The sequence below is a fragment of the Gambusia affinis genome, linkage group LG10 (genome assembly GCF_019740435.1).
Source record: "Gambusia affinis linkage group LG10, SWU_Gaff_1.0, whole genome shotgun sequence".
Taxonomy (NCBI): domain Eukaryota; kingdom Metazoa; phylum Chordata; class Actinopteri; order Cyprinodontiformes; family Poeciliidae; genus Gambusia; species Gambusia affinis.
The window spans coordinates 1,393,547-1,409,083 of record NC_057877.1 but is presented as its reverse complement, the minus strand read 5'-3'; the positions used below and the strand labels follow the sequence as shown (position 1 = coordinate 1,409,083).

General features: G+C 36.2%; 1 protein-coding gene across 7 annotated transcripts in view; it reads left to right on the top strand.

The window, feature by feature from the left end:
- The window catches only part of LOC122837974 (inactive N-acetylated-alpha-linked acidic dipeptidase-like protein 2), a 321,561-nt gene that overhangs the window by 97,054 nt on the left and 208,970 nt on the right, over nt 1-15,537 (top strand). For all 7 annotated transcript variants that reach the window (XM_044128206.1, XM_044128210.1, XM_044128205.1 and 4 more), the window contains 3 exons: nt 4,998-5,174; nt 6,126-6,303; nt 6,781-6,942. In XM_044128206.1, the coding sequence (XP_043984141.1) occupies nt 4,998-5,174; nt 6,126-6,303; nt 6,781-6,942 (517 nt within the window). The remainder of the gene's footprint in view (nt 1-4,997; nt 5,175-6,125; nt 6,304-6,780; nt 6,943-15,537) is intronic.

Genomic DNA, 15,537 nt, shown 5'->3' with positions numbered 1-15,537 from the left:
GCTTCTCAATTGTACTTGACTGTAACCAGCAAGCACAAAATGTAAAGAGTATCCATGGATACATTTTGTCATTCCATTATATTACAGTGTGCTACCCAGATTAGCCTGTGTAGCTTCTTTTTTTTTTACTGTTACTCATATTTTCTCACAGTTCTGCTGTGAAACACACAAACCAGTCGGGGTTACTATTTAATCTGTTTAGGTTTTCTTCATGATGTGAAAATCTATATGAGGAAATTTGAATAATTTCCGGTGCTCCATTGCCCCTGCTGGTACCTCGGTGTTGGAGAGCCATGATTGACAGCACGCTTCATCTTCCATAACTAAAGCAGCTGAGGAGGTTGTGTCAAATTAAATGGTTGGAAAAAAAATATCCCCCTACTTTCATGCTTTGTATGTCTGCCTTGATCAGGGACATTTCTTTGACTGTAAAATCAGCATGTTGGTGTGATGGCACTTTATGAATAGGAGGAAAGTAGAAAGGCTTCACACCACCTTGTCATTCTGTTGGAAGCTAACAGAGATAAAATGAGAGGTTACTGATCAAAAAAGACACATTTATTATTTAATGCTTATGTTGCCTATTTAATATATTCTCTGGAACATTTACTGGAAGCCTAAAGGCCTTTAGGGACCCAAGGCCTGCCCTTAAAATGGGGGACTCTGTGTTTTAGGGTTAAGTTCAGAGGTGTGGTGTGTATTAAGGTTGATTTAGGGTGAGACATAAATGCAGTTATTACAAACTTGCTTATTTATTTACATTCTTCTCATTATTATTTATGTATTATTAATTAAGGCCAGGACTTTGATGTGTTCATTTCAATTAATTAAATACATAAATTTTAGCCAATTTAGTCACTTTTTTTTTTGTTTTTTTGTTTTTTTGCATAAAAAAACCCCCAGAGAAAAAACAATCACTTTCAACAGACTGAATGGTAAATGGTTTTTTAACACTGTAATAAGGGGACCAAGCAATTTTACACAAAGATTTCATCTGTTGATGCGTTTGCAGGAACCTTTGTACGCTCATGTTTCTGGAACACTGGTGAATCTGACGCACAAGCAACATAACCAACTTATTACTAATCTTTATTAATTTTCTTATTTCTGTCATCATGCAAGATTTCATGGCGTTGTAAGATACAGCAAATATTTTCTGAGCTCTCTGCCATTGAAGATCAAAATCAGAGAATGTATGTTCTTTCAAATCAGTTGGACACAATGTCACTATATACGACTTTTTGTCATTTTCCAAGTCAGTTCTAAATAAAATGAAGGAAAGTATCTATAATGTTTATTAGTGTAAATGCTGTAGGCATATTGAGTTCCACTTTTCTGCTCCGTAAATTTTGCCTCGCTTCTTCTCCTGGATTTTCACCTTTCAACTTTTATATTATTCAGCTTGCTCTCCTAATGCCGGCTATATCTCTTGGTATTCATAACCTACATACTTTTTATAAAATTCGGCTTTGTAAAAATTTCCCACCTGGAATTTTTAACACCTGTGAATAATTTGAGCTTTTGACATTGCTTTTTTTGTTCTGCATGTACAAAAACATGCAAGTGCCATGTTTTTTGTAGTCACCATGCTAAACGATGCCTCCACACAAATGTTGGTATCTCAGGAACCATAACATGGATGATTTTAATTCACTCACGGTTTTTTATCAGAAGGGATAGGGGAACGTTTCTGTCCTTTTCAAATTTGAGCTTTTACATGAGTTTGTTTTTTTAACATTGCATGAAATAAATTACTGTAACCCAGCATACTAGTGGTACCCTAGATGCTTTAATTAGTTTTTTTGCTAGTTTTAGCTCTTTTGCTAATTTTGGCTTTTACCTGGGTTTTTCACACTGCATGGACTATTCCTTACCTTTCTGCAAGTCTTTTTTTTCCATTTTCACCAAAAGCATTCAGCATCAAGTATGCAGCATTCACACTTGCATTTTCATAGGAAATGCACACTTTCTAGCTTAAGTAGTTTTTTTTTTATGTATATGTGAGAATCGGAAAACATTGAACTCTTGCAAAGTCAGCATACAACACAGACAATAATGGTAAAAACGTTTTAACTGGCTTTGTTCTCCCAGGCTGTGAGAGGAGTAAGGTGATGCTTTCTGCACTGTGTGGGGCTTGTAACATGAGGTCAGTGCTGCACTGAACTATTGTTCCATTTTAGTGAGAGGAGCCTTCATCTGCATTGAGCTAGAAGTAATGAAAGTGTGGTGGAGCATTGAAGATTGATGCCAGGGAACTCCCAGACCTCCGCTCTCTGCGTTTTACCCTCTCTCATTCATCTATAAACTCTCTGCCTTGTCTCTTCTGCCTTCCTGTTTCCATCTGTTTGCTTTGTCTTTGTCTCTCATGATGTGTGTTTTTCTCCTTACCTTACTCTGTCCACCCTTCTCTACAGGATTTTACCTTTGCTTTTTCAGTTCTTTCTCCCAGATATAGGAGTGATTTAGCAGTTGCACATCTGAAGCAACCACTACAAACCAAAACAGACATTGGTATCAATCACAGTTGCTGTGCAGTTTTGTGTTTGTTTTAATTCAACAAAGCCTCAGAAGAAATGTTCATAACAAGAACATTGGTGTCGATATCTCTGTGCTGGAGTGAAAATTACGAAGCCATTCTCTTTAAGTTTAAATAGAAGAAGCTTTTCTTTACGCCACTTTGTTTTATAGTTAGTGAATATAATTACCCTTTTATAGTCTGCTTTACGACGGATGACGTAAAACGCACAATTAAGCTTAAAGACATAGTAAGACATATGCTGGAAGGTTTTATGCAGCTCTGGCCTGGCAGAGACACACATTGTGTTTGTACATGTCAGTCATGAAAAGCTTCAACAAAATCCTTAATGACCCAGTACCTGGGGTCAAAACACAAACAGGACTTTCCTTAATGTCTGCCACTTTGCTAAGTATTTATCTACATCCTTTAGCCAAACACAACTTAAGTAAGAGTAACAGTAAGAGTGAATTCCAGCATGGTACCATAATCGGATGCCACCATGTTTTCTAACAACCAAATACCCTACAGTCAACTGTTAGTGGTGTTACAACAAAGTAGAGCCTCACGAAACAAAAATAGATCGTAGATACGATGCAGTATATTGGAAGATATCATTCAATAAATTGAACAATATATTCTCATATATGAGATTTAGTATTTATATTTTCCAATATATTGGTATAGACCCTATATGTGTATATCCATCCATCCATCCATTTTCTATTCACCCTTTGTCCCTAATGTGGTCGGGAGGGTTGCTGGTGCCTATCCCCAGCTAACGTTCCAGGTGAGAGGCGGGGTTCACCGTGGACAGGTTGCCAGTCTGTCGCAGTATATCTGTTTATAAATAAATATAAAACATGCATATATACTGCTCATATATATATATTCATATATTACCAAACATTTCCCCATATAGATTGTAATAAATGTTGGTAGTTAGTATACAAAATTATTTATATTTTGGGATATGTAAACATGTAGTTGTATTTAATATATTACAATGTATGGAATTATACATTATATACATTTTCTAGTATAACATACTAGAAAATGTATTTGGAAAACAAAACAGTACAACATATTTTCAGTTAAACATTGGTAAATATAGCTTCCTTTCATGAGGGGAAACAACTGGGAAGGAGAGCGATGATGGCAACAAGGCCACAGAAAATCCCAAGCTGTGTCAGGAGATGCTGAGTTGCCCAACGCACTCAGGATGCCAACTTTCTGCATAGTCAATACTGTGTGTAGGGAGTTTCATGGCCGAACAGCTGCATGCAAGCCTTGCATCATGGAGAGCAATGCAGAACTTTGAATGCAGTGCTATACAGCACACCACCACTGGGATATAGAGCAGTGGAAATGTGTTCTCTGGAGGGACGCAGCAGACGTCTGTCTGACAGTCCAACAGAGGAGAGTTTGATGGTTGTCAGGAGATGGGAACTTGCTTAAATACAATATGTTAAGTGTAAAAGATGGTGAAGGAAGAATAATAGAGTTTTTATTTTATGTGTTTCTAATTAGGTGGGTGTGGCCCATTTTTTGAAGCTGTTATAGCTAAAGGACTGGGCTGACTATAGCATATGGGTTATGAATGACATGGATCTCCATTTGAAGATAAATACGAATATAGTTTTGGCAACTGGTCTATGAACAGACTTGACAATAGATGCCGTGTTGTGCAGAGTGTTGTTTTGCAGTAGTTCAATGGTCCACCATGATCAAGACTGATCAGCCATTTGCTTTATGGTGAATTGGACCAATGGAAATTCTAAAATGTTAATCATTTTCAGGCCAGCATTAACTCAGAAGAAATCCTCATCATAATTTTGTTCTACAGCTGAAGAATGGACAAGCTGCAATGTTTTCTTAAAACATTCACACTGCAGCCTGAAGTGACCCAAATCCAATATGTTTTGCTTTAATGTGACCTGTACCTGTTTTTTAACATGACAGTCTGAACAACACAAATCCCATTTTTCAAATGCAGGTCAGGCCACTTGGATATGTGATTTCTAAAGTGACCTGTGTCTGTACGGCCAGGTCATCTTCATCTGGCCTGAACGTCAATGAAACGCAACAAACCTCACTGTTCTGCACCTCATACAGGAAGCAGAAGGAAAAACAACAACCATGGCAGATCATGTTGATTAAGTTGTTACTATGTTAGCTGTGGTTGGATAACAACTTTAAAATCCCAAATCATGGTCCACCATTAGCATCCACGTTTCATTCCACTGAGCACTCTTGCTACATATAACATTATTGTGCCCTCTACTGTGCATGCGAGACACTTTGAGGTTGTTTTTGCAGTTCACTCAGGAGATGACATATAATTGGAAATGTAAATTACCACGCAAAATGAGTCCAAGTAAACAAAAAAATTGAATCGAGCATCAAAGCCTGCAGTGTGACCATAGCATGAGTTTCCAGAAAAGCTACAATAAATGTCTGTTTTTGTCTCTTTATGCTCCAGGTGACTTCATGGCCTACAGGAAGGTGTGTGATGCCCAGGCTGGGCCACTGGATGGAGAGGTTCTGCGCTGCTCTGGATCCCTGGAACTCGACTGGGACCTGGACAAGGAGGAGCTGCAGGAAGCAGGGCCAAGCAGCGAGCGCACGCAGATGCAGCATGGCGACTGCCAGAGATCAGGTCAGACATTACTGCCATCTTTCTGTTATAATTATGGTTTGTTGCCTAATCAGGCTGAGCTCTTGTGAATCTTTCAGTTTACATTTAGTTAATAAATGTTCCAAGTGAAGTCAGATTAATAAAACTGAGTGTATGAATCATTTATGAAAACCTTTCACTGCACTGAGAATTCACAAAGTGCACATCGTCAGACAATTATTGGGAAAATGAAATAATCATCATAATTCACCAAACCTAAGTTATTTTCTGTGCTCTACTGTTTGCTGTTGAGATGTGTAATAAGGCTGGGCTGAACCTCATGCAATATGCATCACCCATTGATGAGTAAGATTTATGATTTTTTATAATGCAAATATGATTCAGTTTTCTGTTGCAGTTGGTACAGAGCTGTAGCACAGATCCCACATTCTTTTGATTAGGCTGAGGAAAATATTTTCTGAAAATATGTATCAGGATCTCAAAACAAACAATGAGTCACATTTTTTTTTCCTCTGACAAAAGCTGCAACAGTTGGAAGACCATTTATTAGAAATTTAAAACTATTAAATTTACTACATCTCTTTTTGATTTTTGTTTTTTTTTAACTATCATTAATGGACTATTATCTACTTGTCTGAACAAAATGTAAATTTAATTTTAATTTGTTATATTTTTTTTTCATTCATTGTCTTTGTTTTAATACTTGTCAGGATTGATTGAACCCAACAAGATTTCATTTCCTCAGTCCTTCAAACATTATTCTGAGCTACGAACTGTATATTTCTGTATACTTTTTAATTTTTATTTTCCCTGTTCAATCAGTAATAATTCATCATCCCTGAATAACAGCATTTGACTTATTGTTCTTTTTTGTTCAGCTGTTTTTGTCTCTTCTCTTTTCTGTTTATTTAGAAATGGAAATGTTAACGTAAAAAAAAAAAAAAAAGACATTTTGTGAACTGTGACCTCTAGGCTGTTCAGACCCTGGCCCTGACCCTGACCCTGAGTTCATGGAACCCATCCAGAATTCTGTCTCAGTTTCACCTCATGGACGCTTTGAAAGACTCCAAGAGGATCCCAACTACATCTCTCACTTCACCAGGACGACTGGCCACAAAGGTCAAAGGCGACTTCACTGTTTCATAGTCAGGTAGTTACAGAACAGCTTTTCTGTATTATGGTGCATTTATGGAAAACACAACCGGTAAAATGTTACCTCATCTCATACCATGCTAACACAGCTTTTCAGGTTAATACAAAAATCATGCAAATAATTTAGCTTTTTATGGAATATTTTCAGTCTGTTTGTAGGCATAAATAATAATCTGTTGAAATGTATCTTCAATTCAGATGTCAGCAGATGTTAAGTCTATATCAACTCCAATAGTAGAAGTACAATGCTAACTTTTCTGCATGCGATATGACTTTTCTAAATGACTCCTGATAATGCATTCATTACAATCCCTTTTGAAAGACTATTCATCTGAGTATTATCATTATACTCTGATTAGAGTTTTGTCTTCTTTTCTCTTGGTCTTATCGTTCGTATCATGTCAGCTTACCTGGAACAGTTTTCTGTTCCTCTTTGCTGTGTTATACTGAAACCTTTCTCCGATTTTGTCCATAGATACTTCCTTGCCGGCGTGGGAATTTTTGTCCTTGGTATCCTCGTTGGCTGGTTCATCCACACTTCTTCGAAACGTCCAACTGCTCCTCCACCTGAGAGCTCGGACCTGCTTGAAGAGCTGCTCAGAGGAATCAAAGCTGACAAGATAGATGCTCTTCAAAAGTAAGTTTGTATTGTCCTCACAGTCAGACGACATACATATGGCACATAAGACTTAATAAAACAGAGCAATCTGAATGTCGACTAGACAAAGGCAAATTTTACTAGTGATTCTAAAATAAAGTATTGAGGAGTGTTTTCTCAAACTCTATATTTATAGTAGTCCGTATAAAGGAGCAAGTGATAATTGGGTTTAATTTTTGATAATTGAGAGGCCACATTTTGTCTCTTGTATGCCAAAAGTTGTTGTTCAAGCTTAGTTTAAAAATATAAGTTCCAACGACTCCTGAAGGTAACCATCCTCACCTGTGATCTCTTCTCTCCTTATTAGCAGCTGTCTATTAAAATCTTTAAATTTTTGTGCATGACATCAGCCTGCCCTTTGCAGTAACACCAGTTTTAAAATTTTTGTAATGGCTTTTGAAACTGTGTTTTTTTTAGGGGGTTTAAACTATTGCTCAAGCAGCACATTCATGTGGTCAGACACTGATGTTGGATGAGACTGACTGGCTGCTCAAATTCACATTGAAACTCTTAGTGATCAATGCACAATCACTCGGCTTGGCTGCAAGAACTAATGTGATTTGCAGGACACATGACATGTGTCCTGTAAAGCTGATGAAATACGAGCTTTACTGTAAGCTGGTATTTGATAGTACCAGTTTGGCTCTCAAAAGTGTTCTGTATACTTTTTAGAGCTCCAGTATGTCTTCTGTCTTTTTGTATCTGTAAGATTTGCCTCAAATATTTTCATTTCTTACTGTATGTAATGTCATGTAATAATATGCATGTTAGTTGGCAGCAGCAAGCAGACACTCAAGTAGGCAAATTTATAAAGCCACATAAAAGACGTTCTGAAGACAGAAAGACCTTACTAACTTCAAGTAAAGAAACAATGAAGTCGGAGCACATCGAAGCAGCTTTGCTCGACTAAACTGGAGAGATGTTTCTGTAAGAATTAATTCTTGTTTGGATTGTAGGATTATCCCAAGCTGAGAAATGATTACATTTGCATGGATAGATACATACTTAGTCAAGAACAATCAAACTGGAACAGACAGTCATTTCCCAGATAAATCTTCCGGTGGTGCTTTTTATTTTAGGTTTCCAATTTCCCTTCTTTGTCAGCCAGTTGTAAAAAAAAAAAAAAAAAAAAAAAACTTTTTTTAATTGAGTCAAAGTGAAACACAGCAGGTTTTACCTTTTTAATTTTTCACTCACAACATTTAAGTAACTAATTATTTTTTTTTTACTCTTTCAAAGAGGTATGAAAATGCAGAGCTTCTTTGAAGAGAAACTAATTCAGGTTCAAATAACTTGAAGGTTGCTTGTAAGTACTTATATACTGTCCAAAAAATGCCTATCACTCCAGCTGATTATACAAAACCAACAAATTCTGTCATGGTACTTTAGGAAAAAAATATTTAGTATTTCTTGATTAATTCTGATTAATAATTGCAGGTTCTGAACAGGTGGTCAAACAGCTGTTTTATCTGGATAATATGGATATTGGCAACCAGTTGTTTTCTACCAGCAGTCCAGTAAATTCTGTATGTTAGTAATTCTGCATTCCTCTATGAAATATTTGTATATCGGATATTTCCAGACATTTCTCAGAAGAACAGCATCCTGTCAGCAAAAATTCCATCGAAAACAGGTTCAGAGTATGACATTTTGTTGGAAGAAAACAGTAAACAGTTCTTAGGTTGGAATAGCCAAAATAGCAAGAAGATCCAACATGAGCTGGAGTCAAATGTATTTGCATAGCACATCTCAATAGAAAGGCACTTGGTGTTTAAAGTTGATGAGTCACTCATAGATTCTTGTTGAGGTGCAACGGACTTGTTCTTCAGTGAAATTCTTGTGATTTAACTTTGATGTCATTTGTTATGGCTGCTTTTTTCCTCCGTTTCTCTGCTGGTCAGGCTGGTTTACGTGTTAAATATCTTCCAAATCTGAAGGATGGGGTTTATTTTCAGGGCGGTCTCCTGTGGTGCTGTGTGTCAGTCCCTTCCATGTTTTGGTAAGGTTGTCTTATTTCCATGTTCAGCGTTTTCCTCTACATTTACTTCAACTCAGAGAATGTTCATTTCTATCACTTTGATTGTCTGGAGAAGTTTGTCAAAGTCTTCGGTGGAGAACAGCAGCATGAACTGATTCAGCTTGTGAACCTTTAACATTTTGCTGAAACAAATCGTTTTTGGTTTGCTGAAACAGCTACACATCATTTAATCAAAAAAATAATCTGAAACACCTTTTTGGATTGTATACTGGATAACTACTGATAATTTTACTGACTGCATCTATCGCTCTATCAAAATGGGAATTTTCCCACATGCAATTAAGTAATTTTTCAGGGTTAAAAAGATGCAGCTTTGTTGTCGTCATGCATTGTTTACTTAACCTCGACATTGTAATGAGTCAGAAATTGTGTTGAATTCATTAAGATTATCTTTCTATGCTGCACGGACATGTCCCCTTCAATACTACGTGCAAGACTGATTTCATAAATGTCAGTCGAGCATTTATGATTCCATTTTCAGTTTTTCGTTTTTTGTGAAGCAACACTGCCCTGGTACTTGTAGGTAACAAGAAACCGTGTAATAATAATCCAAAACTTTCATAAGTAAGCTATAAACCAAAACGCCTTTCTGTGTACAAATAGTGTAGAAGTCCAGGACTGTGTGTGGGATATATGTCGGAAAACATTATTTTTAACACAAACTATTCTATTATCGCTGTGTCCTCTGTGATCTCAACAACTGCTGTATGGGTTAGGGTTGGGTTAGTGGTGTGTGTAGTTGGTCTGACTGGAAAATTACAATTCTTCATTTGTATGTGGACCACGCCCAACTTTGTCTCTAATATATCATGAGAGCATGTAGCTGTCAGTGCACATCCTGTCTAGCTTGATTGACACTTCAGATTAAAATGCATGCTTCCATCCATCATTCATCATCCATCCATCCACCCACTGTCAATATCTCCTTTTCCAGAGGTGACAGGGGAGCCGGTGCCCATCTCCAGTTGATGCTGGTTGGAAGGCAGGACATATCCTGGACACGTCACTAGTCCATGAGTTACATCCATCAGTACATTTTACTTATCTAATATTTACCATCATTATCACTGCAATGTCACAATTGAAAAAAGGGATGCAAGTTGGTATTTTGATTTATTTTTTTCTTCTCATTTGTAGGCAAAAATGAAAAGACCAAGTAGTGAATAAGGAAAGATGTTTGCATATTTACACTATACAGACAGATGCATATTTTAATCCAGTGTTGGTAAACAATCAGACTGTTTCAGGTGTGCACTGACAACAAAACGCTTTGTCAATATTACCAGATTTGGAAAACAAACAAACAAACAAACAAAAAAAAAACAGAATTGGTTTTGTGTCAAAAATGCAGAACTACACACAGTTATGAGGAAGTTATTTGTTGGAATACTGGCTGTATATAATTTGCTTTGTATATGAGGATATTTATGTGTTTCAGAGGAGGTCTTGTTAAAACACACACACACACACACGCAAACAGCATTAGTTCACTGACACTCTGGGGTGGGAAAACAGAGTGATGTAATCTGATAAGTCTGTTTGTTAAGTCCTCACATTTTCGGGCGGTTTCTGCCTGAAGGCTACATATTCACTGCCCCCAGTCTGCAGCCTAGGAACAGCTTATGCACAGAGAAACAAGAGGACAGATGAAAACACAGACAGAGGACAGGGTAAGTGATGACAGAGAAGGTTTGCATTTGGACCATTAAAATGCCATTAACATATTTTTCCCTCCCAATGAATGCTAATGGGCTTTCAGTTTTGTTTTAAGGGGCATAAAAAATAAAAAGGCTGGACAAAATGAAAAATTAGGCAAAATATGATTCATGTGCTATCTTTAGAGGAAGTAGGAATGTTTTGAATGTTAGTAGCAGTAAAGGCAACCTGAGCTGGCTTCATCAAGTCACCATTAATGGAAATTTAAAAGGAAAACAGAAATAAATGTTTGAAACATATGCAAAGGCTGACTGAGGCTCATTGTCTTGGCCTCAGTCAGCCTTTGTATGTTAGTAATTCTGCATTCCTCTATGAAATATTTGTATATCGGATATTTCCAGACATTTTTCAGAAGAACAGCATCCTGTCAGCAAAAATAACATAATCGTGGTTCCCAACGATTTTCTGCCCCCCCTGTGGATTACAATAAAATCCCCCCTTAAAAAAGAAAAGAGAATAAACTGGGCACACGTCGTTCAACCAGACATAAGCCTGTACATATATTTTGTTTTCAAACTCCACTGAAGTTTACTTCACACTGCAGGTTTCAACAAAACACACTATAAACTATCTTTACAGTGAAACACTTTTGTTTGTGTAACTGTTTTCTTTTTTTTTTTTTTTTTTTTTCATCCATACAACTTTCCACACCCTCTGTGCCCCTAAGGGATGCACCCCACACTTTGGAACCACTGCATTAGAACATTATGTTTACACACCAAACAGGTTTTCTATAGCTTAACAGAGAGTTGGTCCTTATTTTGCTTTGAAAACAACCCTGATGCATCAACACATGGATTCTGCTAGACCCATGAATGTTTATAGCAGTATCTGACAATGAGATGTTTGAAGATTTTTTAAAGTTCTGGAAGTGGTGTGGTGGAGCTCCAGGAATTGGACCCGTTTCTCCAACACACACCATACATGCACAATTGGATCTAAAATTGGAGAATTTGGAGGCCAAGTCATCACCTCGAGCTAACTGTTGTCCTCCTCCTGCCGATTGTAATGTCAATGTCAGGACGTTTTTGAAATGGCTTGTTTTCCAGACACCATAATACATTTACTAGCTGTCAGAAAATAGCTGGATGATTCGTTTTAGTGTTTGGATTGTTACTAGAAGCAGTACAGAAAAAAATGGTACAAAAACATGCAAAAAAGTGAATTTTCCATAATAGTTCTGTAATAATAAAGGAATGTAGCAAACATTGGGCTTTTCCACAAAAGAGGTTGCAGTCCTTAATCATGGATGGTGTTAGAGCCAGTTGTAACTGGTTTCCCAACAGCCAAGACCCAAGTTAAGGACATGTACTTAAGCATCTCATTCACTTTTTGTTTTTTATTCTGTTTTTATGTATGGGCACCATTTGACCACACATACATTATTTACCCCAGTGTTTTTTCAAAACGGATGCCTCAGTAGTAGTTTGAACACAGTGGTGCTTATGAATGACTCACAATCCTAATCAAAGGATTTCTCATCCAAACCAGCAGCTGAAAAATTGGAGTTAATCTCAACTTCCACAATGAGATTTATTGACACCACCTGGGGATATTAAAAGGTCAACAGTGTTAAATATCTAAGTTAGAAGTGGCATTGATGGATAAATAATTAGCTGTGAGCACAGCTTGAAGCTGGACATGACATACGTAAATTCTGTCACAAGGGATTTTGAAATAAACTCTTTGAAGACAGACAGTCATGTTGGGGTATTCTCATGTGAAATTGACTTTTCATTCCTGTTGAAGTGCATTGTTTTACTGTTATTTGACCAGTCCAAAAAAACTCTGGAGTTTTAAACGTGGCACTTACATTATAGTAATTGGCTGCTAGAGTTTGTCAACTGAGAGTTTGTCTTGGTGGAAGCAAAAAGAACTGGAGCTTAGTAAGCATATTAAACATTAAACTTTGTAACAGATTTTTATTTAATCTAAAATGCAATAATGCACTTAATCAATTATAGCAAATGCTGCGTCTCCGGCTAAAATTATCCTCGTAGCATCAATATCTGAGAGGCTCAGCCCTTTCTTGACTTGACTTAATATCAGTGCAGTATAGAGCTGATCTGTTGACTTTTATTTTTTATATTTTGATATTTAGAAAGCAAAAGATCCATAATAGTATCTGAACCAGGTGAAGATATATATATATATATATATATATATATATATATATATATATATATATATATATATATATATATATATATATATATATATATATATATATATATATATATTTGGCTTAATTACTGCTCTGTGAGTTTTGTTTTTGTAAGCAAATGGCATTTTTATGTACACTGCCATTAACAATTATTTCCATAATTAATTACGGTAATCACATTTAACCCAATTAGTGTTTTCAGTTGAAACTAGTTTTCAAATAAGCTCAAGTCATTCAAGACATCTTCTTAAACAACAAAACAAAATACTTGTTATATGTGATAGATACGTTGCACTTTATACATGCACCTCTGTTTTTTGTATTGTGCACTTGGAGAAGTCTCTAACAATATGCAGATGACAAAAAACAACAAAGTTGCAAATTTTCACCTTACTCGATATTTGCTGTATAATGCCAAATTTGGGCATCTGATATTTGAGTGATAAGCATTTTTCAGTGTGAATTGCATATAAACAATTTTGAATAGATTTTGCATCATGCACAGCCCTTCTCACTACCTGCCTGAATGTGCGTTGATGCATATATGTAATTGCAAATCTACACATTTGAAGATGCGATGCCTCAATATATTAATGTTTTTGGTATTTAGATTTGAAGCAGTACAATTTCAACATGACATGTGCATCAATATCACTGTACTTAATGTTTCCTATCAGACCGTGAGTTGCACTATAACCATTTACAAATGAAACATTTGCAGTTGCAATATAAAAAAACCTTTTTACATCAGTTGTGTCTTGATAAAGTCATTCACACATTATAGGAATGAAAAGCAGAATACATGAAGATGGGAAAGAGTGAAAACAGAAACAGTCAGCTGTAGGTAGGAGAGCGATGGACATTAAGACAATCACTGAAAACACTTCACTGATGGGGGACTAAATGGCTAAGTTAGCCACATCGAGGGCAGAAACTTACATTCATCATGGAGATCAAACTACAGAGGAAGATCAAGAGGATCAAGACGAGATTTAGTTTATTGATTTTTTTTATTTAATTCTTATTATTTTTCTTTCTTTTTTTGCTTTAGAAAAAGCAAAATCCAAAGGGAAACATTTAGTGCTGAATTCCTAAAATATTGAGGGGATTTTAACAGCGTGAATATTTGCTGTTCTTTTCAGAATGTACCTCCTCTGAGAGTGTCTCACACACTCACCCCTGCACACACACCACAAGAAGTTTAGTGTGAGCAGCACATCAGTAAGAAAGTAGCTGAAATCGGTTGCTTGTAGGTTCCGGGCATGTTCAGAAGATACATCACATGATAACTGGAGCACTGAAAGCAGTAGTATATAATGTCTACAATAAATTTCTATGTTAACAGCAGAATCTCTGAAGAGTACTGGCTGACCTTTGGAGACAGAATTCCACTTATGTTTGTCCCCAATCTTAAACTCTGTCCTTCTAAGACACAGGCGTCAAACTTCAGTTCTTGAGGTCCAGTGATCTCCAACTTTTAGATGTGTCTCTGCTTCAGCAAACCTGAATCGGCCATTTGTAGGACAGGAGAACTGGACTGTGTAAGGAGGGAAGATCATTGGATTCAGAGACATGTCTAGAAGTTTTATGACACCGGCCCTCAAAGACTGAAGTTGGAATCACTTGTCTGCTGTGGCCTGGTATTTGCTTGTAGCTGCCTATTTCAATGGTTCAAACACCAAATATCCATTAATACGCATTAATATTCACAGTGGAAACGGTGTTAAATCTTATTATTTTTAGGCAATATAGTAAAACAAAAATTGAAATATATCTTGATAGGGTCACATACTTACTGGTGCAGAAAAGAGCAAGACCAAAATTATAAATATGAATACAGCTCATTTACTGGACAGACATTGTTTTGAAGTTGCAAAACAATCATCAGGCCCAGTAAAATATCTATCTATATATTTTTTTTATTTTGCCTGTCCTCCACTTCTCTATGTTTCACGAGTTGTGGCTTGATGGAATTTGTGCAACCCTGCTGACAGTTAGTCAGGCAGACAGACAAACGGCTGTGATTACATATATCCGCTTCGCTTCATTTCTTTACAGATTGGAAAAAAAGACTCAAAAAGAAAGATGACGTTTTTGCTGAGAGTATATGACTACTGCTAAATTAACACTTAGTTTCATTCTGATGATACACATTCTCTGACCATAGACTGTTGGAAAATAAACATGGTTTCTATGATGTTTATGTTAAACATCAAGACAGACTCGTTCATCTTTAAGAGTTGCTGGAATAATGCGATCAATCTGTTTCTACACATTATTTGAAAAATATATTTATTTAGCCTTTTGTGCAATTTAATTTCCCTTACCATCATTCTTAACGTATATTCAAAAATTCTGAATAGTTCTACAATTTTTGTCTTTGAAAGTTATACTAATATATTACACATTAAATAAAATAGCTTAAGCCTATATTTCTTCTAATTTTGATTATGGAAGATGTTGCAAATTCAGAATTCTCACAAAATTAAAATACTGCATAAGATCAATAAAAAATGTTAAAACAGAAATGTCAGGATGTTTATCTCTGTGATTGGGGGTCGCATCTCACTTTAAAAAATAAATTGAATAGTCTTTATTTAAGAATATGTATATTCATACTATAACAACATGAAACACCAGTGATAACAAAACAATA